The sequence below is a fragment of the Lissotriton helveticus genome, chromosome 11 (assembly GCF_964261635.1).
Source record: "Lissotriton helveticus chromosome 11, aLisHel1.1, whole genome shotgun sequence".
Lineage (NCBI taxonomy): Eukaryota > Metazoa > Chordata > Amphibia > Caudata > Salamandridae > Lissotriton > Lissotriton helveticus.
This window is the reverse complement of record NC_136072.1, coordinates 1,069,658,097-1,069,680,205: the sequence shown is the minus strand read 5'-3', so window position 1 is coordinate 1,069,680,205 and position 22,109 is coordinate 1,069,658,097. Positions and strand designations below refer to the sequence as shown.

At 46.6% G+C, this 22,109-nt stretch overlaps 1 protein-coding gene across 2 annotated transcripts in view; it reads right to left on the bottom strand.

The window, feature by feature from the left end:
- Positions 1 to 22,109, bottom strand: part of DNAH10 (dynein axonemal heavy chain 10) — a 2,445,728-nt gene that overhangs the window by 192,449 nt on the left and 2,231,170 nt on the right. For both annotated transcript variants that reach the window (XM_078667623.1, XM_078667624.1), the window contains one exon: positions 8,951 to 9,105. In XM_078667623.1, the coding sequence (XP_078523749.1) occupies positions 8,951 to 9,105 (155 nt within the window). The remainder of the gene's footprint in view (positions 1 to 8,950; positions 9,106 to 22,109) is intronic.

Here is a 22,109-nt window from a genome sequence, read left to right as displayed (position 1 = left end):
CTTTCTTTTTCTGAAACATAGGTTTATCTTGAACAGTCTTTTCCTCTTTTTTTCCCTTCACGTCAGAAGAGTGTTGTGTCTCCCTCTTTGGTTTACCTGTCTGCGTTTAGATCGCACTCACCTGTCGTACTGCTGGGCCAATGATTCCTGAAAGGAACGAGGAGAATGTGTATCAGGAACCTGATACCTGTCTGGATTCTAGATTTTAATGTGATCGCGAAAATCGTACCGTCTCTCAGAGGACTCAGAGGGGGGAGAACCTCAAAGAGGTTTACGTTTCTGTTGCTGTTTAGATTTATCCCATGGTTTTTAGCAACCTCATGGGCTGGGATGCTTCCTTGTCAGTTATAGGCTTGCAAAGTGGTGGAACTGAAGGTCTAGTTCCCAAATGATTTCGTCCTAGCAATGTATATACATTAGCAATAATTATAGGCAACTCACGTTTGCGGTCGGCACCGGCTACTGCGGTAAGGGACGGGCGTATAGCCAGAGATGCTGCCTGACCTTTACCATTAAGAAAAATTCATTTCAGGAACTATGGGTCAATTATCCGTTAATTTAATCCTTAAATCTAGGGGCCCCATGTTCATTCTGTATCTGTTTGAGGACGTTCTGTAGAACAGCCATCAAGGAAGTGCCATGACAGAGAGTACAGACTGTGGCAAAAACAGTCCCCCAAGTGTTGGAGTCTGCAAGAGTGGGAACCAGTCCAGTGGTTACAATTATGTGCTTGTCTTGTGGTCCCGTATGGGGAAACACAGCTTCAGGTTGATCTATTTTTTGGGCAATCCAACATGGAATTTCCTCACGATTAGAAGGACGATTGCCCATAACTGAGTGAACAATTGCAGGACTAATGACAGGTGCTGCAGGCAACTGGTCTTGCACTTGCAGGCCAAGTCTAGCCGAACCAGCTAATAATGTACGCAAAACAAATTGCATCAGATGTCAGTATAAGAACAATGTACAAATTGCGAGTTTGCCTAAGATTTAAATTGCCTTAATCCGGATAAGATGTATATCCATCTAATGCCGACCTAGTAGCCCCTTATTACTGAGAGGACCGATTTGAACTGGTCCAGGCAAATGGGGAAGAATGCCACTAAACCAAGTCTGGTGTTCCCAGACTGCAGAACAAGTTACTTGTCATTGGCAAAGATGGCCACCGGGACGGAGTCCTGATCTGGAACTCTCAGGCTTTGGGATCAACTTTGTTGAAAATCCCACTCTGGCCTGACCTCACCAATACTGTCCGAGTCCTGAGACCCTGCTCACCTCATCGGAACCTTTGATTGCTCCCTGGAGCAACGGCTTACCCCACTAACGTCGACCGAGCTCTGGACTGTCACCTCGTCCGAGCCTCTTCCAACTGCTCTCCAGGAACCTCAACGGGGGCAGTGACTGAGCTGCCCAGACTTTCCAAGGAGGCAAGAAGTAGACTGTGCGGCTATCGAAACCGAAGCAATGACTCCGTGGAGGCCTAAGGGAGGTGACTTGCCTGGGGTCTCAGCTGGTGGTCGCCAGACTGATGGGTAACCGGTACAGGCTTAGGGAAGGGATGGAGAAAGCGCAGAAACAATTGTATGTTGTTAACATCTCCATTCAAATCAAATGAAATCAAAATTATCTTTATTCAGTTTTCGAAGAAAGCCATAAAAGAACATTTTTAAAAGACATTGTCGATAAAAAATAAAATAAAAGTATTTTAAAAATTAATATACAGGATAAATACATAGCTCGAAATACAGTGATTATGCGGTGTTAAGACTAGAGCGGTGGTTAATACAGAATTTTAAAAAGTGGGCAATCAATTTTGCATATAGTTCATTTTCCAGCATTTGCAATGCCAGTAGTGCTGGACGACATCTTCGGAGTCCCATGTTCTTTAGTATTGGGATTATCCAGCGACTACGAGGTGCGTCAAAAAATTTGCAGAACAATACTGTATGAATATTACTTGTATCAGAAACACTGTCACAAGGGCAAGTTGCAAGGGTTGTTGACCAATCGTTTTGGGTGGGAAATGAAACAAGTCTGAAAAAGCTACCCAATCTAAATCTAGTCAACAGAAATTTCTCAAACTGAGTAAGATCCGATTTTAAATAGGGCTCTAGACAAAAAGGTGGTTTGGATAGCCATTCATAACCATGGCAGGAGATGCACAAGCCGACGAGGCACACTAATTACGGCATCATTTCGAGCCGAAAATGTTGGACATCGCATCAGCTCCAAAATGGCGGACGCTCCCGATCAGGGCGCCTCCAGCCTAGAGGTTCATCTGTTTCCTTCACCAAACGGCTGATTCTTGTGAAGAAAGCCATTTGTGATCCTCTGCTCAAGGTACCCTTTATGTTCGAACTGTTGTCCTATATTCGCCCTTCACGGTGATCGCTCCTGAAAAACTGCCTGTATCTGCCTGACTTTAAAATGCCGACTGGAATATCCCTTGAAGCTCGTCTACACACATCTCGCTGCTATATTTGTTTCCTGTATAATGCGGAACTCTAAGTTTGCCAGCGCTTCTTCACTCTTTGGCCCCTTGACCCGTTATAACTGCTCCTTCGCTCACTTTAGTCCATGAGTGCAGCAGCAACTGAAGGATCTATGAACAAAACGGTTCCCAGCACATGTTAATGCTGTACTTTACCTGCGATAACATTACCACCATTTAGTGAACTAACTATAACTTGCACCCTGCCATGCACTGCTTATGATGTCATTTGAGATGTCGTCAATGATGTTATTGCACATATCATGAGTGATGTAATATGGAAGGTAATAAGCGTGGTATAGAGGAGGTGAAAGTTATTGTTTGCTCAGTAGTATTTTCAGTTCAAAATGGTATTTTTAACTGACATTTTCACCTAACTACAATGTTACTTCAAATTTTTTTTCAATGAATTTCTACGATTTTTTCACGTAAAGATATCATCAAGACCTAATTATAATTACACTTTAACTTTTTATCGGTGAATATACACACACAAACACACCCACATGACAATGATTGGATTTATGAATGAATGGGGGGCTACATCACTGACCAGGAATCCCTACCTGCTGGACAGACGCTCGCTCACTCCTGGGGCCCAAACGCTGTGGTCTCGCCGTGCCGCATTGTTCCACCTCGCGGCTCGCGGCTGGAGACTACAGCTCCCAGGGAGCCGTGCGCCCACTTCCTGCTTCCTGCCGCTGCGCGCCCGGAGGCGCTACATAACCAGGACGCTCCCCCCGCGTCGCGGACCCGCGCGGGCGACGCCGGGCTGAGCCCGGGCAGAGGGCAGGCCATCTGTGGCCATCAGGGGACACCAGTGGTCGGGTCGGGCCAACCCCCTTGGCTTCAGGATGGGGAAGCGTAAATTAAATACCAGAGATGGGGAAGGTAAGAAGGCCAAGGTGCCCCGAAAATCGGAGTCTATCATTTCCTATTTAACCTATGCCGTAGGGGCTTTAAACAATCAAATTGCAAATGTTGAGAAGGAATTGGGACTTGATTTACTTACAGACGCTATGTCCACTCCGAATGCAGAAATGTCTCCAAGCAAAGTACCCACCATCCCTCTAGAGCCAGACATTATTGTAGTTAATTCCCTTCAGGGTGACATGGATAACCCGGTCTCTGTGGTCACTTCTGAAACAGTTAGCTCGAGGGAGAAAAGGCCATGTGATGAAAATACAAAAATGACTAAGAAAGATACCAAAAGGAATAAACCCACAAATCAGACTAAAGGGAGGGTGGCTAATACATCGAACCTTGGGCTACCAAAAAATGTTTCGGAGTTGATGAAGGAACTAATTGAATCTCATTTGGAGCCTGTGCTTGTGAACATTGGCAAGGACATTGTGGACTCTCTGAACCTTTGTGTGGCAAATATCGTTAAGAGATGTGAAAACATCGACACTTTTCTGAAAGACCTAAGGGCCCACCTGATGGGTTTCAATGATGGTAATCCCCTACGTGAAAATCAAGTTAGGGTGCCCATTCAGGACACAGACAAAGAGTCCCCCCCCGGGAGAGGATTTGCAGACTCATTTAGGAAGCCTTATAAAACACGCAAAGACAACAGATTCTACCCCGGGGGTTCAAAGCCATCCCCTACTCAACGAGGTTATGCATGTAAAGACCCTAGCTAACGATCGACACACCCCTGATCACCGCACCTCAAAATTACCCAGATTAAACACCTCCCCCCACAAGCTGCCCCTCTGGTGGTGGTTCTGTCTGGAATTCCCTCTCTAAAAATGGCGCTGTGGAAACTCAGAGTGATCTTCTAGATAGAACCAAAAGGTGGTGCTCACAGTTCAGTAGTGGGAGCGCTGATATTGCCACGAGCATCATCGCGACTAGAAGGGTTGAGTGGGTGGGGAAACGGAAAAAGACCATTCAAGGAGATTGTGTGGTTGTAAATTTCAGCAGACCAAACATAGGGGACACTTTGCTGTGGGACGGCTCTGAGCTTGATGGACGTGGCATCAGGCCACTTCCTTTGGGTTATTTTTATCCACCTCCCTTTCCGCAACCCACAGCAGGTCGGCACACAGATCCCTCGTTTCGAGGTTTTACATTGAATGCTAACAAAACCAAAAGCAATTCGTATCAAACACAACAGGCTTCCCTGAGGGTTACAAAAACAGGCACGACCGACATGAGTGGCATAGGAGTCAACTCGGATATAAGACTAACAAATAGATTCTCTGCTCTATCTAATCTAGATATAAACGATTGACAACTACCCTCTGATAATGTTAACACGTCTAGTATTGCCCAGATTATTCAATCGCAATTCCCTTCCTTGCTCAAAATAATTAGTTGGAACGTAGCTTGGCTAGGTAAGAAGGTGACGGATGATAACTGGTTACAATATGTGAAACGACATGAGATCAAGCCCTACAAGAAACCTGGGCCACAAGTGATCTCTTTTACCTAGACGGTTATTGTAGCTTCCAAGTTAAGGCTACTCCTGGCCTTGGAGGGAGACCTAAAGGTGGTCTATATATCTTAACCTCACTCAGACTCCCAGGTTCTTTTACTGATTGGGGTACTCTTTCAGCTAATTTGCAAGGACTAGAATGGAGTCGTCCTAACTATCCAAAGATCTTAATTTTGAATTTTTATAATGCGCCAGAGAAGGATACACAACATACACACCTGAGTAAACTGGCCTCTTTCTTAGAACATTACAAGTCAACACAAAACGCTTTATTCGAAATAATCTTAATGGGAGATTTTAATATTCACCCCTGTGCCTGGGACTGTCTGGCAAAACTAAACATAGGCCCACCTGGTTCAATCTCTACTCACTTCGAACACTCGCCCCAGGGTGAGTTGCTGGGAGACCTCCTCGCAAATATCAATTTATATGTAGTGGAGGGAAGTGGAGGGGAGGAAAGGGCTCCGACCTTTGCAGGTAGAGAGGCAGAGACTGTAATCGATTACATTTTCGTCTCCCCCGGTATAGTCCATGTGTGTTCCTCCATCGAGGTCGCAACTTCAGTTTTTAGCGACCATAACCCCCTGATTCTGTCCCTACATAAGGGGTGGGAAGCAGACAATCTAAAGGAAAATGAGGAATGTAATTCTGATAAACTTATTCCTAAAGATCAGGGGAGGAGGCTGAACTGGGCCAAGGTGGACCCAGACATTTTTATGCAGGAATTAGAGAACAAAGTGAAGGTTGATATGGCAATATGCCAAGACAGTCAAGTCGATGGGAAAGTGGTTTTAAATTCTTTTACCAGCATCTGTGCTCAAGTTAAACTTCAACTGAAGCGTAACAAGAAGGGGGACGTTCTCGACCAACCAAGGTGGTTTGATGAGACGTGTTCAAAAGCCCATAAAGAACTTATTCATGCACTAAAACAAAACCCAAGAAATCGGGAGCTGGTGGCCGCACTTAGGAAAAACTATAAATTAGCCACGGATAATCGTAAAAAACACATAAAAAAGGAGGCTTGGGAAGATCTCATGTCGATTGATGTACTTAGAGACAGCTCAAAATTTTGGGCTGTAATTAACCACCCTTACTTTTCTGGTACAAATAATATGGTGCTGGACTCTGTGATCCCTGATGAGGTATGGGTGTCACACTTCAGTAAAATTTACAATAGCACAGAGGATTATATTTTAACAGTGAATCCCACAGATAATGGAGCAGTCTCTCCTTTATGTTTTAAGGAAATGGAGGTACAAAGGGCCATCGTAGAGATGACAAAAAATAAGGCTCCGGGACCAGATGGTGTCCCCGCAGATCTCTATAGGACCCCCTTGGAGTTTTGGACTAAAACACTTACTAACGTATTCAACTCCACAATTACTTCGGGGTTCCCTCTGTCCTGGGCCACATCATCTATAATACCCGTTTTTAAAAAAGGCTCAAGAATTGACCCTGCCTGTTACAGGCCGATCTCTCTGATTGACTCTGCTGTTAAAATCTTGGGCAGAGTCATTCTGCAGAGACTCGGTGTACATCTGGAAGAGAGGAAGGTCCTTTCAGAATTACAATACGGGTTTAGGGCCAAAAGGAGCACTTTAGATCAATGCCTAAACCTCCACATGCTAATAAGTAAATACACCTTGGCTAAGGAGGGTCAATTATATATGGCCTTCATGGATTTATCGTCGGCTTTCGACTTAGTCAATCGGTCCAAACTCTGGGCGATCTTAATCAACATAGGGATAGACCCGCCTTTGGTGAATTATCTAGAGGCACTGCATCAAGATCTTAGAACCAATAGAGAGGGTGGACCTACCAGCTTCTTTAGATCAAAACGGGGTGTAAGGCAGGGGTGCATTTTGGCACCCCCTCCTATTTACTTTATATATAAATTCCCTTGAACCAGCCTTGAAGGGGTCCACTTCCGATGTCCCCCGCGTGGGGGACTACACAGTTCCGGTACTCCTCTACGCGGATGACGCAGTATTGCTAGCTCGTACTGGGGTGGGGCTACAGAAACTTCTGGATGGTTTTGGGGTTCTTATGTCCTCGTTGGATCTACAAATTAATAATAAAAAATCTCACGTAATGGTAGCCGGGAAACGTTTAAAAAGTGTAAAGGCTAAAAAGTTTCTATGCAACGGTGAAGAAATTGTCAAGGTTCCGGTTTTTACCTTTTTGGGGGTCTTATTTGATGAAAAGGGCACCTGGAAGCCTCAACTAAATGCTAAAGGCTTAGCTGTCACAAGATCAACTTCTGCTCTACTGAGTTTTGCGAAACGTTCAGGATCGCGTCCAGTAGAAGCACTGTTGGCAGTTTACAAATCAAAACGCCTTTCAATACCTAGGTATGGGGCCTCTCTATGGGGCTATCTACCACAAGATAAACTCCAGGTGGTAGAAAATAAGTTTCTTAGATCCCTGTTAGTGGTCCCCCAATCAACTCCAGTACTTTCAGTTCATACAGAGCTGGGCCTTGGCTTTATCAGTGACCAATTACAGCTAGCACCACTGATCTGTTGGGCCAAGACCTGGCTGAATCCAGAAATCAGTTTAAATCATTCCATTCTCACAGACTGTTTGGCACTGGATAAAGTCAACAATATTCCATGGCTGACCTACATTAAAAATATGTTTTACAAACTGGGTAGGCCCAAACTATTCTTTGCCCCGAATACCATCAAGAGAGGTGACGTATTATGGATTAAGAATAATTTTCTGGTACGTAGGGAGTTGGAACGGGAGGAAGTGGAGCTCCAAAAACCGGGAGTAAGAGCTAATTACATTCTTCAGACTACCCCGAAATTGGAGCCCTACTTGATTATTGTGACCCGGCCCTTCCATCGCAATCTCCTTGTGAGATTTAGACTTAATATCATCCAATATTCTTTGGGGAATTACCCAGTATGGGGCAAGTCAAATCCATCTATTCCCTGTAGCTGTGACAATTTCTCTGAACATACCCTGATGCATTTTATTAAGTTTTGTGGCCATTATGAGGAATGTAGGAAACAGTTTTTATTACCCATTTTGAGAGAAGCAGGGTTTATACAAGTTTGTCCCGCTCTCCGTTACCTACAGCTTCTAAGTAGCACCAAAGTAATATTTGGGGTCGCAAGTTTTTTGGTTGCTGCTACACGTATTAAGTCTAAACAAATGAAGTTAAATGTTCCCTGAAATGTGATCATAATTACTGACTACTAGTTGTACCGCTGAATTGCACTATCCAATGTAAATATATGAAATTGTTCTCTTAAATGCTTTTTAAATTGTTTATATGAATTGTTTTTAACATATGAAATGTCATTTGTATAATTGTGATGGATTTGCTTTTATGATTTTAATTAATCGAATAAAGCTTGTATTGACTTGACTTGAATGAATTAATGGATTACAGCAAGATGTATATGCCCAAAAATATGCCTTTTAAAAATTGCTCCATCGTAATAGATTGAAGATCCCTAGTGCAACTCGGGTTAGATCTAACCATTAACTACCATTGTTTTCAAACCCACCAGTAAATGTCTATGTGTGAGTATCTTGCAATTTAGAAATATTATGGAAAAATATCATGTATCATGGTAATTTAGAATGCTTTCCATATTTATATATAGTGAATGGAACTGTGCTGTCAGTCACAGATTCAGCAAAACAACTTGACGTGGTAACTTTTCTCAAATGTCCACTTGTATGTGTAAACCTTTCTTTTACAAATTATGAAACAATATGATTTCGCCCTGAAGACGACATTAAAGTATTGTCAAAAATTTAAATAGCAACCTTTTATTCTGTGATCCTCACCACAATAGAAAGTTTTGAAAGAAAGTATATAATTAATTTCTCATGTATCACTAAAAATTGGCTTGAATAGAAATCTCAAAATACAATACATTATACATTTTGTTGACCAATAAGGCATCCAAACTGTTTATGTAACCTGCTATGTCATTGATGTAATGCTTATTATTTGCAAGACAAACATTTTTAGATGTAAAGTGAAATGGTCTAAAACTTACAGCTTTCCATTCCGGTTCATTTGTTTCAACATCTTCAGGAAGAGACCCGAACAACTCTGGGAAGAGTTCAGCCAGCCGGATGATGTCCTCCCAGCCTTGATCATGGAGCCAAGGGCAAGGTTTCTTCCATTTGCTCTTCTCCAAGGAAATATTTCCTAGTCACAAATGCAAAATACTGACTACAGATAGATCTCATGTTAGAGGCTGCCACATCCACAAGTACACAAAACAGAAGAAACAGTTACTTTCCTCCGGTAACAATATTTCTGATTTATACATATTCTTCTCACTGATTGCTCACCTTCTGCATTCTCCTCTCGAGGTTCCTGACTGGTCTGGAAAAGTTTTCCCAAGATGTGACTCTCCACAGCTGCAAGGTGGCGCCATGCCGCACCAGACCTGGGTCCATCTCCAGATGTGATATCACCGGAATTTATGAAGCCCCAGCCACTGAGCAAGAGTAAGTAACTAAAGAACAAATTACTTACCTTCGGTAGTGCCTTATCTAGTAGAGACTATGTCTAGCCGCAGATTCCTTATCTTTGAATTTCCTAGGCGTCAAGCTGGTTCAGAAGGTTTTTCAAGCACTACCCCTGCCTGCTGGTAGGGGGCGCGAATCTGTTCCACATCCATCAACGCCCACACCGGAGTAATGTTGCTGTACGTATATAGGTGCCACTCAGGTGCGCTGATGTCAGTTACTTTTTCACAACTTACCATGCCAGAAGCGTGGAGCCTTGAAGTGCTCCGACGCTGGTGTGTCAAAATTAGAGCCCTGAAAAGGATGAGTTCTGACTGTAGAAACTGTTGGTAGAGTGGGGAGGATGGGTGGGTTGGTAAGGAATCAGCAGCTAGATGCAGTCTCTACCAGATAAAGCATTATAGACAGTAAGTAACTTGTCCATCTGATAGAGACTTCTAGCTGCAGATTCCTTACCTTTGAATAGATACTCAAGCAATACCATCCCTCGAAAGAGGGTCTGGGTACAAATTTAAACTAGAAAGTCCTGCCAGAGGAACAGGCCAAGTATGTGAGAAGTTAGCCTGGCATATGATGTCCACTTTTCTAGTGGGCACCTTGCACCAGTCTAAACGGCCCTTATTGATGGTGGTTGTAAAGTCAACCTTATAGACAAGCTATCCTAGTGGTAGCATGGACCAGCAGTCTTAGGCTAAAACTTCAGAGAGCATGTGAAGCAAGCTGTTTTACCAATTATAATCCCTTGAATACCAAATGAAAGGACACCACACAAGGTATATATCAAATATATATGTATTTATTTCTAACACAACCCCTCTGCACTCTTTATGAGGTTAGAGATCGAAGTACATCACAAGTTACTCAATTAGCATACTATAAGTTGCACAAATACAGTTATGCCCTAGGGGCCTCACAAACCATATACTAAGTAAGTGGTATAATAACCACTTCAGGAACAGTGAATAGGCCAAAGGCATCGCTGGGGCTACACTAAACAACCAAAGGTTAGGAAGTAGCAGACCTACGGGAGACGCGTGCAGTGTCTAAACACGGTCGCCAGTTACCAGTGACTTATAATGGAGAACGAAGAATTTACAAAGTTACTGTTTAAGGGCACTTCCGGATGGACTACGACAAAACCCCTTTAGACTAGGACACTTCGAGAGTCAAGACCCACGGGAGCACCGGAGTACTCGTGTTACCTCACCCAGGGAAACCGGGTGCATAGGTGCCTTTTGGTGTTGGGTTTCGTCGATGCTTTCAATGGAGATCTGCAAAAGAAGTGCTGCAGGCGGCCAGAGGAAGAGTGTCCGGGTGGATCCAAGGGTGGATCGAAGAACTGAAGAACCTGAAAGCAGAGGGGACAGAGTCTGGGTCACTAGCCAGTGACCAGGAAGGAACCAGGAAGGAACCAGGCGATGTCGCGATGATCTCGGGTGAAGAGGTGAAGCTTGTCTCTGCAGCCACGAGGACCAGGAGGTATCTACGATGACCAGGAGCTGGATTCAAGCTGTCCCACAAAGGATCTTGTTGACTGCGGTGTCGGTATCCGGACTGGACCCAACAAGCCTTGGCAAATCCAATCCACGCAGGAAGTAAAGATTGGCTTCGGAGCCGACCAGCAAGGTCTGAGGAGCTTCTCCTTTGCAGGGAAGCTGGAGCAAGCCTGGAGCAACCAGGAAAGCAGTTTGGTTTCAAAGGTTTGTCTGCAGGGAGCTCACTAGCCAACGGGCTAGCAACCGGGAAGACGCGTTGAGCTGAAATGCAAGAGCGGGCCCCACGCGGCACTCATGGAGTGTGGAGGGTTGAGCTTAGGTGCAAATGGCGCTCGGGTCTGGGGCTTCTCGTACCCCATTGCACAACTGCGAGTTACCACAGTAGTCGATGCAGTTAGCAAAATGCAGGATGCCCAGGGTGTCCGGTCCCACATCTCTCATGTCCGCCACGGGTCTCAGCTTTGCTGTAAAATGTGAGTCGGAGTCAGAGAAGTCTGAGAGTCCAGTTCCTGTGTCGCTGAGTCTTCGGGTTCCGGCGGGAGCGTCGACAAAGTAGAACGGCAAGTTACTGGTGGTGCCTGTTTGCACAGGGTGGTCACTCCTTGACCACAAGGGAGATGTCTTCAGTCTTCTAGTCAGAATAGAACGTCAAGGGTCCAAGAGTTTTGTATCAGAGTTTTGTTTCCGGATGATCTAAAGTCCGAGGGACACAGCACCTATCTTTATACTAAGAAAATGGGCTGGATTACCTGCTAGGTCCCTCCTATGGGTGGACCTGGGAAGGGGGTGGTTACACCCCTTTCCCTTTGTCCAGTTTCGCACCAGAGCGGGGCTGGAGTGCCGCAGCAACTGGTTTGAACAGGGCTATGCATGGAGCACCTTGTGTGCCCCAGGCAGTGTCTGGAAAAGCATCTTTCCATTCAACCCACCCCCAATACACTGCAGGCTGTCTGGGGAGGTGCTAGCACCTCCCTCGACAAGAAACCTATTGTCCAGGACTCCCTTGCTGGAGTTTCCCCCAGCAGCAGGAGGTCAGACTCCTGTGGCAGCAGCATCCATTTTGTGATGCTAGGACTCTGTTTAACTTTAACGTAGTAAAGCAGTAACATACATGTCTTTTCCCTCTAGAAGGGTGGAATGCTACCCCCGCTGCCAGAATTGGCATGGGGTAGTATTCCAAAGTGTTTGACACCTTACACAACATGTTTTGATAAAGCCAAACCAAAGTTAGCATTAACCGTGAGGATTCTAATGCACTTAAGAGTATATGGTATAGCTATATCATAGAACAGCTATAAGGAGATGGTTTCGAAAGCTGCAGAGGGGCTCAGCTCATGCTAGGGCACCCTCTCACATCAAACCAAACATTCTGCCTCCAGGATTGTCGAGGCCTACCATAGGAGTGACTTATAGGTGCATATGTGTCTATATATAAGGTAGATATAGATATACTATATCTAAGTAAGGGGTGATTACACCACCTTACCCAAGCCTGTGGTGTCATATTGGATGGCCAGCCAGGAGTGGCATAATACATGCTGCTGCCCCTGGTAGGCCTTTGATGCACCTATGCCCTGGGTACCTATGGTACACTATACAGGGGCCCACAGAGGTGACCCAATATCCAATCAGGTATGTACCTAAAGTACATGGTATCAATTTAGAGAGAGAACAGCTGGGCTGTGGGTCTGATTAGCAGGCCCACAGCGACACTAAAGTCGAAAAATCAGAAAATCACAACAAAAAGTGGGGGGTGACCATAGGAAGCAGACCCTACTCTCCTACACAACCCCCCCTCCACACCCCCAAACGCAGGGACATTAAAGTAACCTTGACCAGTTGAGTCTTCATGTTCTAAGTGGAAATATCTAGAGTCCATCTGCATTGGCATGGTCAGTCCCAGGTCTATGTTCCACTGTAAAGTCCATCCCCTGTAGGGAAATGGACCACCTAATCAGTTTGGGATGTTCACCCTTCATCTGATTTAGCCACAAGAGGGGCTTATGGTCTGTCTGAATCTTGAAGTGAGTACCAAACAAGTATGGCCTCAGCTTCTTCAAGGCCCAAACCACTACAAGGCCGCCCTCTCAATAGCTGACCAACGTTTCTCTCTAGGGGTCAGCCTTCTGCTAACAAAAGCTATTGGCTGGTCTTGACCATCTTTATTTAGTTGTGAAAGAACAGCACCCACACCCAATTCAGAAGCATCTGTTTGAACAATGAATTCCTTGGAGTAGTCTGGACTTTGCAGAATAGGTGCAGTGCACATGGCCTACTTCAGGTCATCAAATGCCTTTTGACAGCTTACTGTCCACTGAACTTTCTTTGGCATTTTCCTTGAAGTTAAGTCATTGAGAGGTGTCACAATGGACCCAACACTTTTGACAAACCTCCTGTAGTACCCAGTCAGGCCCAAGAAAGCTCTGACCTGTGTCTGGGTGGTGAGAGCAGTCCAGTCCTTTATGGTCTGGATCTTGCTCTGAAATGGTTGAACCTGACCTCCACCTACCAGGTGGCCCAGGTACACAACCTTGCTCTGCCCTATCTGGCACTTGGTAGCCTTGATAGTTAGGCCTGCCTTTTGGAGGGCCTCCAAAACATTCTTCAGGTGGATCAGATGATCTTCCCAAGTGGAGCTAAAGACAGCAATATCATCAAGATAAGCTGCACAGTAGTCATCCAGACCTGAGAGGACTTGGTTCACCAACCTTTGGAATGTGGCAGGTGCATTCTTCAGACCAAAGAGCATTACCACAAATTGATAATGACCTCCTGGGGTTGAAAATGCTGTTTTGGCTTTTGCATCATGAGCTAGTCTAATCTGCCAGTAGCCAGCAGTCAAGTCAAATGTACTCAAAAACTTGTCAGAAGCCAATCTGTCAATGAGCTCATCTGCTCTTGGTATTGGGTGGGCATCTGTCCTAGTGACAGCATTGAGGCCTCTGTAATCCACGCAAAACCTCATCTCTCTCTTACCATCTTGGGTGTGAGGTTTAGGCACCAGGACTACAGGACTGGCCCAAGGGCTCTCTGAGGGCTCAATGACTCCCAACAACAACATCTTTTGGATCTCTGTCCTGATACAGTCCCTGACATGATCAGGTTGCCTGTAGATTTTACTCTTGACAGGCAGACTGTCCCCAGTGTCTACTTCATGAGTGCACCAGGTAGTCTGACTTGGAGTCAGTGAAAACATATGTCTGTAGGCCTGCAGAACTTGTCTGCAGTCCCTTTGCTGCTGATAAGTGAGCCTGCCAAGGCTACACCATCAACTGATCCATCATCAGGGTTCTGAGAGAGCAGGTCTGGGAGAGGGTCACTCTCTTCCTCATGTCCTTCATCAGTAGCCATGAGCAAGCCCATGTCAGCCCTGTCAACATATAGTTTCAGTCTGTTGACGTGAAGCACACTGTGGGGGCTCCTGGGAGTTCCAAAATCAACCAAATAGGTTACCTCTCCCTTCTGTTCAACAATAGTGTGGGGTCCAGACCATTTGTCTTGGAGTGCTGCGGGGGCCACTGGCTCCAACACCCACACTTTCTGCCCTGGCTGGTAAACAGTCAGCACAGCCTTTTGGTCATGCCAGGCTTTTTGGAGTTCCTAGCTAGCCTCAAGGTTTTTGGATGCCTTTTTCATACATTCAGCCATCCTGGAGCGGAAACACATGTACATAATCCACAATGTCTTGCTTTGGAGCTTTGAAAGGTAACTCGCATCCTTCCTTCACCAGACAAAGGGGTCCTCTTACAGGGTCCCCACACAGAAGTTCAAAAGGGCTGTAGCCAACCCCCTTCTGTGGGACCTCTCTGTAAGCAAACAAAAGGCAGGTCAGTAGGATGTCCCCTCTTCGCCTAAGCTTTTCAGGTAAACCCTTAATCATGCCCTTTAAGGTCTTGTTAAATCTCTCCACCAGACCATTGCACTGTGGGTGATAGGGTGTGGTGAACTTGTAGTTCACTCCACACTCCTTCCACATAGCAGTCAAATATCCAGACATAAAGTTTGCATCTCTGTCATGAGACAGCCTCCTTCGGAAAACCCACTCTTGAGAAAACTCCCAGGAGGGCTATTGCCACAACAGGTGCTGTTGTGGTCCTTAGGGGAATAGCTTCTGGGTATCTGGTGGCATGATCCACTACCACCAGAATACACCTGTGCCCAGATGCTGTTTGGGGATTCATTGGTCCAACAATGTCAATACCTACTCTTTCAAAGGGAACCCCCACCACAGGTAGTGGTATTAGGGGGGCCTTTATGGTGCCCCCTGATTTGCCACTGGCTTGGCAGGTGACACAGGAGCGACAAAACTCCTTGGTGTCTTCTGACATGTGGGGCCAGTGAAAGTGAGGGACAAGTCTGTCCCTAGTCTTGTTCTGGTCAAGATATCCTGCAAGGGGAATATCATGGGCTAATGTAAGAAGGAAGCCCCTGAATGCCAAATGTATGACCAACCTCCTGGAAGCACCAGGCTTGGGGTATCTAGCCTCTGAATACAGGAGCTCTTCATCCCAATACACTCTATGGGTTCCATTAGCATTCCCAGCAGCTTCAGCAGCAGCTTGCTGTCTGAGGGGTTCAAAAGAAGGGCAGTCCAACTGCCCCTGCCTCAGATCTGCCCTTGAAGGTCCCCCTGTCCCAAACAACTCAACCTGATCAGGATCAAGCTCTTCTAGGACAGTTCCTTCTTAGGTCTCACAATCAGCTTCCTTGGAAGGCTGATCCTCATTCTGAGGCAAGGGGGAAGGCACTGCCTTAATCCTACTGCTTCTCTTCCTGGTAGGCATCTGGTCCATAGTTTCAGGATCCAGGGCCTGTTCAGTGTTGAACTTTTTGGCCTGTGACCTGGTCACAGCAAGGACATGTGCTGATATACCTAACATTTCTGCATGAGTCCTATACTCGACTTCAGACCAGACTGAAGATTCTAGGTCATTGCCAAGCAAACATTCTACAGGGAGGTCTGAACTAACAACAACTCTTTTGAGGCCAGTTACCCCTCCCCAGGAGAAATTAACAATTGCCATACTATGGGTGGTAGTGACATTGCTTGCATTGGTCACTAGGTAATTGTCACCTAGTATGATCTGTCCAGGGTCCACAAAGTTGGGTGTCACCATGGTGACACTTGCACATGTGTCCCTGTAGGCCTGAGCCACTTTGTTATTAATTAAAGGAGTCTGTCTGTACTTGCCCAAGTTACTGGGGCTCACAGTAGAGGACATAGCCATGTCCACATCACAGACAAGAACAGCTTGAGTTGGTATTCTGACTAGGCCAGACTCCACCTCAGTTCCCAGGGTCAACCCTACTACACCCTGCTTTTGAGAACCACCACTATTAGCTGTACTAGGGGGAACAGTTGCCTTATGGGTAATGGTGGTTGGAGCTGCCTCCTTTTTGGTGCATTCACTGGACCAGTGAGGGTTAACCTTACAAAATTTGCACCATGGTTTCTTTGGATCTTCTTTCTTTTTAGATTTGTGGGGACTCCCAGCATTAGAAGCTTTTTGGGGACCTGGTGAAGACTTCTGGTCTTATGCTTTCTCCCCACCCTTTTGGTCTTGCTTCTTCTGAACACCACCTTGGTTCTGTACCTTCTGCTTCACCCTGGTTCTGACCCATCCGTCTGCCTTCTTTCCCAATTCTTGGGGAGAGGTCAGATCAGAGTCAATCAGGTGTTGATGCAATAACTGGTTCTGACATTTATTAAGAATCTGTTCTCTCATAATCAAATTATACAATCCTGTATAGTCATTGACCTTACTGCCCAGTAACCAGCCCTCCAGAGCCTTAGTGGCACAATCTAAAAAGTCAGTCCAGTCCTGAATCTGTGTCTTCTGGGTGTCTCTGAACAGCAACCTATACTGCTCAGTGGTTAAGCCAAACCCATCTATCAGAGCACTCTTCAGGACAGTGTAGTTGTTAGCATCCTCATCACTAACTGTGAGGAACTTGTCTCTTTCTTTATCTGAAAAGGAGAGCCATAAGATTGCTGCTAACTGCTTTGGAGAGGGCCTGCAAAGTACAGCAGGTACCCCAGAGTCAGTACTCTGGGGTACCTGCTGTACTTTTCAGGCCCTCTCCAAAGCAGTTATCCACTTGTGGATGTCATCCCCACTCTTGTAGGGAGGGACAATCTTATTTAGGTTTTTATGGTCATGAGACCTTTCCCTATCTCTAGGAATATTGCTGCCACCAGTGGGTTCTAACCAACTTAACTTTCTTTCTCTTTCAAGAGCCAGGGTCTCTTTTGCAAGGGCAACTTCTTGCCTCTTGATCCTAAGATGTACTTCCTTCATCCTAGTGTTGTGCTCTCTCCTCTGAGGGGAAGTCATCCTCCTCCTAGCAGAGGCACTGGACCCTACTGAGGAATCAGAATGACCAGAAACACTGGACAGTGATCTGTTCCTTCTGTTCCTATGGTTAGGCCTACTTGGGAGGTTAGGAGGGGGCCCACCAAGGCCCTCTCCACCTCCAGATAGTCTTGTGTTGCCCAGGATAGGTTCATTAACCTCATCCTGTTCAGCATCCACCTCCTCATCAGATAGTGCTAGATCCTCCACAACATTCTCTTCTGTGGATGGATGGCCCCCTCTCTACTACCTTGGTTATCTATGTCTGATGCATTCTCTGCATCATGAGCCACTAAGAGATCTACCAGGTGGTTAAAGGTTGGACTCTGTCCTTGTCTCAATCTTCTAACTGCACACAGGCCTCTAAGTTCATTAAAAGTAAATGAGTCATACTTAGAGGGCACCCTCTGGGTGTCTTCTTGAAGAGGTCCACTAGGGTCTGCTTCCAAGGACATTTTCTGGTGAGGTGTGGTGTGTGCACCTACCTACACTAAATGGTTTCCTACTAGAATCTCTATAGGAGTTATAGTCAGGGTGTGCTGAGCCCTTTCCTCTACAACTGCTAAGTTCAGTAGAACGTAAAGTATTATAAGAATTTGATTTATATGTACCTACAGGTACCTTAATGTGATCTTTCAAATGATTTCTTAAGATTATAAGGTAAAACAACAGCAAGCTCTTATCCCATCCGCTGCACACCAATGTGATTAGTTAGCCTGGCATATGATGTCCACTATTCTAGTGGGTACCATGCACCTGTCTAAACGACCCTTATTGATGGTGGTTGTAAAGTCAATCAATCCTAGTGTTAGCATGGACCAGCAGTCTTAGGCTAAAACTTCAGAGAGCCTGTGAAGCAAGCTGTTTTGCCAATTATAATCCCTTGAATACCAAATGAAAGGGCACCACACAAGGTATATATCAAATATATATGTATTTATTTCTAACACAACCCCTCTGCACTCTTTATGAGGTCACAGATCGAAGTACATCATAAGTTACTCAATTAGCATACTATAAGTTGCACAAATACAGTTATGCCCTAGGGGCCTCACAAACCATATACTAAGTAAGTGGTATAAGAACCACTTCAGGAATAATGAATAGGCCTAGGGCCTAGGGAATTGCTGGGGCTACACTAAACAACCAAAGGTTAGGAAGTAGGAGCCCCAGGGAAGACGCGTGCAGTGTCTAAACACAGTCGCGAGTTAACATTGACTTACAATGGAGAACAAAGAAGTTACAAAGTTACTGTTTAAGGGCACTTCCGGATAGACTATGACAAAACTTCTTTAGACTAGGACACTTCGAGAGTCAAGACCCACGGGAGCACCGGAGTACTCGTGTTACCTCACCCAGGGAAGCCGGGTGCATAGGTGCCTTTTGGTGTCGGGTTTCGTCGATGCTTTCAATGGAGATCTGCAAAAGAAGTGCTGCAGGCGGCCAGAGGAAGAGTGTCCGGGTGGATCCAAGGACGGATCGAAGAACTGAAGAACCTGAAAGCAGAGGGGACAGAGTCTAGGTCACTAGCCAGTGTCCAGTGACCAGGAAGGAACCAGGCGATGTTGCCATGATCTCAGGTGAAGAGGTGAAGCTTGTCTCTGCAGCCACGAGGACCAGGAGGTGTCGACGAGGACCAGGAGCTGGATTCAAGCAGTCCCACGAAGGATCTAGTTGACTGTGGTGTCGGTATCTGGACTGGACCCAACAAGCCTTGGCAAACGCAATCCACGCAGGAAGTGAAGATTAGCTTCGGACCAGACCAGCAAGGTCTGAGGAGCTTCTCCTTTGCAGGGAAACTGGAGCAAGCCTGGTTCAACCAGGAAAGCAGTTTGGTTTCAAAGGTTTGTCTTCAGGGGGCTCACTAGCCAGCGGGATAGCAACCGGGAAGACGCATTGAGCTGAAATGCAGGAGTGGGCCCCACGCGGCACTCGTGGAGTGTGGAGGGCTGAGCTTCGGTGCAAATGGCGCTCGGGTCTTGGGCTTCTCGTACCCCAATGCACAACTGCAAGTTACCTCAGGAGTCAATGCAGTTAGCAAAATGCAGGATGTCCAGGGTGTCCGGTCCCACGTCTCTCGGGTCCGCCACGGGTCTCAGCTTTGCTGTGGATGTGGGTCGGAGTCAGAGAAGTCTGAGAGTCCAGTTCCTGTGTCGCTGAGTCTTCGGGTTCCGGCAGGAGCGTCGACAAAGCACACTGGCAAGTTACTGGTGGTGCCTGTTTGCACAGGGTGGTCACTCCTTGACCACAAGGGGGATGTCTTCAGTCTTCTAGTCAGAATAGAACATCGAAGGTCCAATAGTTTCAGGATGATCTAAAGTCCTGGGGACACAGCACCTACCTTTATACTATGAAAGTGGGCTGGATTACCTGCTATGTCCCTCCTATGGGTGGACCTGGGAAGGGGGTGGTTACACACCCTTTCCCTTTGTCCAGTTTCGCACCAGAGCGGGGCTGGAGTGCCCCAGCAACTGGTTTGAACCGGGCTATGCATGGAGCACCTTGTGTGCCCCAGGCAGGGACTGGAAAAGCATCTTTCCATTCAACCCACGCTGCTCCAATACACTACAGGATGTCTGGGGAGGTGCGACAGGAAACCTATTGTCCAGGCCTCCCTTGCTGGAGTTTTCCCCAGCAGCAGGAGGTCAGACTCATGTCTGTGCAGCAGCATCCATTTTGTGATACTGGGGCTTTGTTTAACGTTAACCAGGTAAAGCAGTAACATACATGTCTTTTACCTCTAGAAGGGTGGAACGCTACCCCCGCCGCCAGAATTGGCGGGGTGGGGGGGTAGTATTCCAAAGTGTTTGACACCTTACACAACATGTTTTGATAAAGCCAAACCAAAGATAGCATTAACCGCGAGGATTATAATGCACTTAAGAGTATATGGTATGGCTATATCATAGAACAGCTATAAGGAGATGGTTCCGAAAGCTGCAGAGGGGCTCAGCTAATGCTAGGACACCCTCTCACATAAAACCAAGCACTCTGCCCCCAGGATTGTTGAGGCCTACCATAGGAGTGACTTATAGGTGCATATGTGTCTATATATAAGGTAGATATAGATATATTATATCTAAGTAAGGGGTGATTAAACCACCTTACCCAAGCTGAGTGATCAGCCTGTGGTATCAGTTTGGATAGCCAGCCAGGGGTGGCATAATACATGCTGCAGCCCCTGGTAGGCTTTGGATGCACCTATGCCCTGGGTACCTATGGTACACTATACAGGGGCTCACAGAGGTGACCCAATATCCAATTAGGTATGTACCTAAAGTACATGGTATCAATTTAGAGAGAGAACAGCTGGGCTGTGGGTCTGATTAGCAGGCCCACAGCCACACTAAAGTCGAAAAACCAGAAAATCACAGCAAAAAGTGGGGGTGACCATAGGAAGCAGACCCTACTCTCCTACAAAGTACTCGTCCCTGCAGAACTGATTGTGCAGGCAATAATGGTTAGTAAACGTGTGTAGGGATGCCCATGTTACTGACTGACAGATACCCCGGACCAGGACTCCGTGTGCTAACGCAGTGGTCGCAGCTTTAGCTCTGGTGGAATGAGCTAATAAGCCTTCAGGAGGCTGCTTCTTTGCCAGTGCATAGCAGATTTTGATGAAAAGCATGACCCATTGAGAGATAGTCAGCTTCTGCCCGCCCCTTTATTTGCACCAACATACCCCACAAAGAGTTGGTCATCCACCTGAAACCCCTGTCCATGGTCAGGGTAGAACGACAATGCTCCATTTGGTCCAGACAGCAGATCCACATCCTTCCTCTTCTTTGGAAGGATGTGGAGGAGCTTAGAATGTGTGTAGAAGGTGACTGTACTGGGCAATATGTTGTATTGACGTAAAATGTCTTTTATGATTTTTTTACTAATCGAAATAAAGACATAAATAAAATGAACTGAATGTTGGTAAGGGGACAGATTGGTCCACATGAAATGGTGTGACCACTTTTGGCAAGAAAGCGATTATAGTGTGAAGCACCAGTTTGTCAGGGTAAACCGAGAAAAAAGGAAGCTTGGATGACTAAGCCTGCAGCTTGCTCACCCTCCGGACAGATGTAATTGCCATGAGGAAGGCTGTTTTAATTGTTGACAGATTGAGGGGACAATTGTGAAGAGGCTCAGAAGCAGCACACAAGAATGTGAGGACCAAATTAACGTCCCACAGAGGCATAATAAAAGGAGAATTACCTTGTAAGTGGAGCAGAGCAGCGTGTCCTTTGCTGACACCGGAGGCTATCATCAAACCTTGCCGCCACCGGACGCCACCACCACCCGCGCCGCCGCCCCGGGACCTCAATCCCCGGCATCCTCAGTGGCGGCGCGCACCACTGACACGCCAGCAGCGCCAGGAGGTGCATTTAGAAGCGCACACCTCGGTGGAGCGGGGGGGGGGAGCATTACCTTGTGAGCGGAGCAGAGCAGCCTGTCCTTTGCTGACACCGGGGGCTATCATCAAACCTTGCCGCCACCGGACGCCACCACCACCCGTGCCGCCGCCCCGGGACGTCAATCCCCAGCATCCCCAGCGCCGGCACGCACCACTGACACGCCAGGAGGCGCATTTAGAAGCGCACACCTCGGTGGAGCGGGGTGAGCATTACCTTGTGAGCGGAGCAGAGCAGCCTGTCCTTTGCTGACACCGGGGGCTATCATCAAACCTTGCCGCCATCGGACGCCACCACCAACCGCGCCGCTGCCCCGGAACCTCAATCCCCGGGATCCTCGGCAGCGGTGCGCACCACTGACGCGCCAGCAGCGCCAGGAGGCGCATTTAGAAGCGCACAACTCCGCGTCGCCCAAGGGCGGGCCCGTCT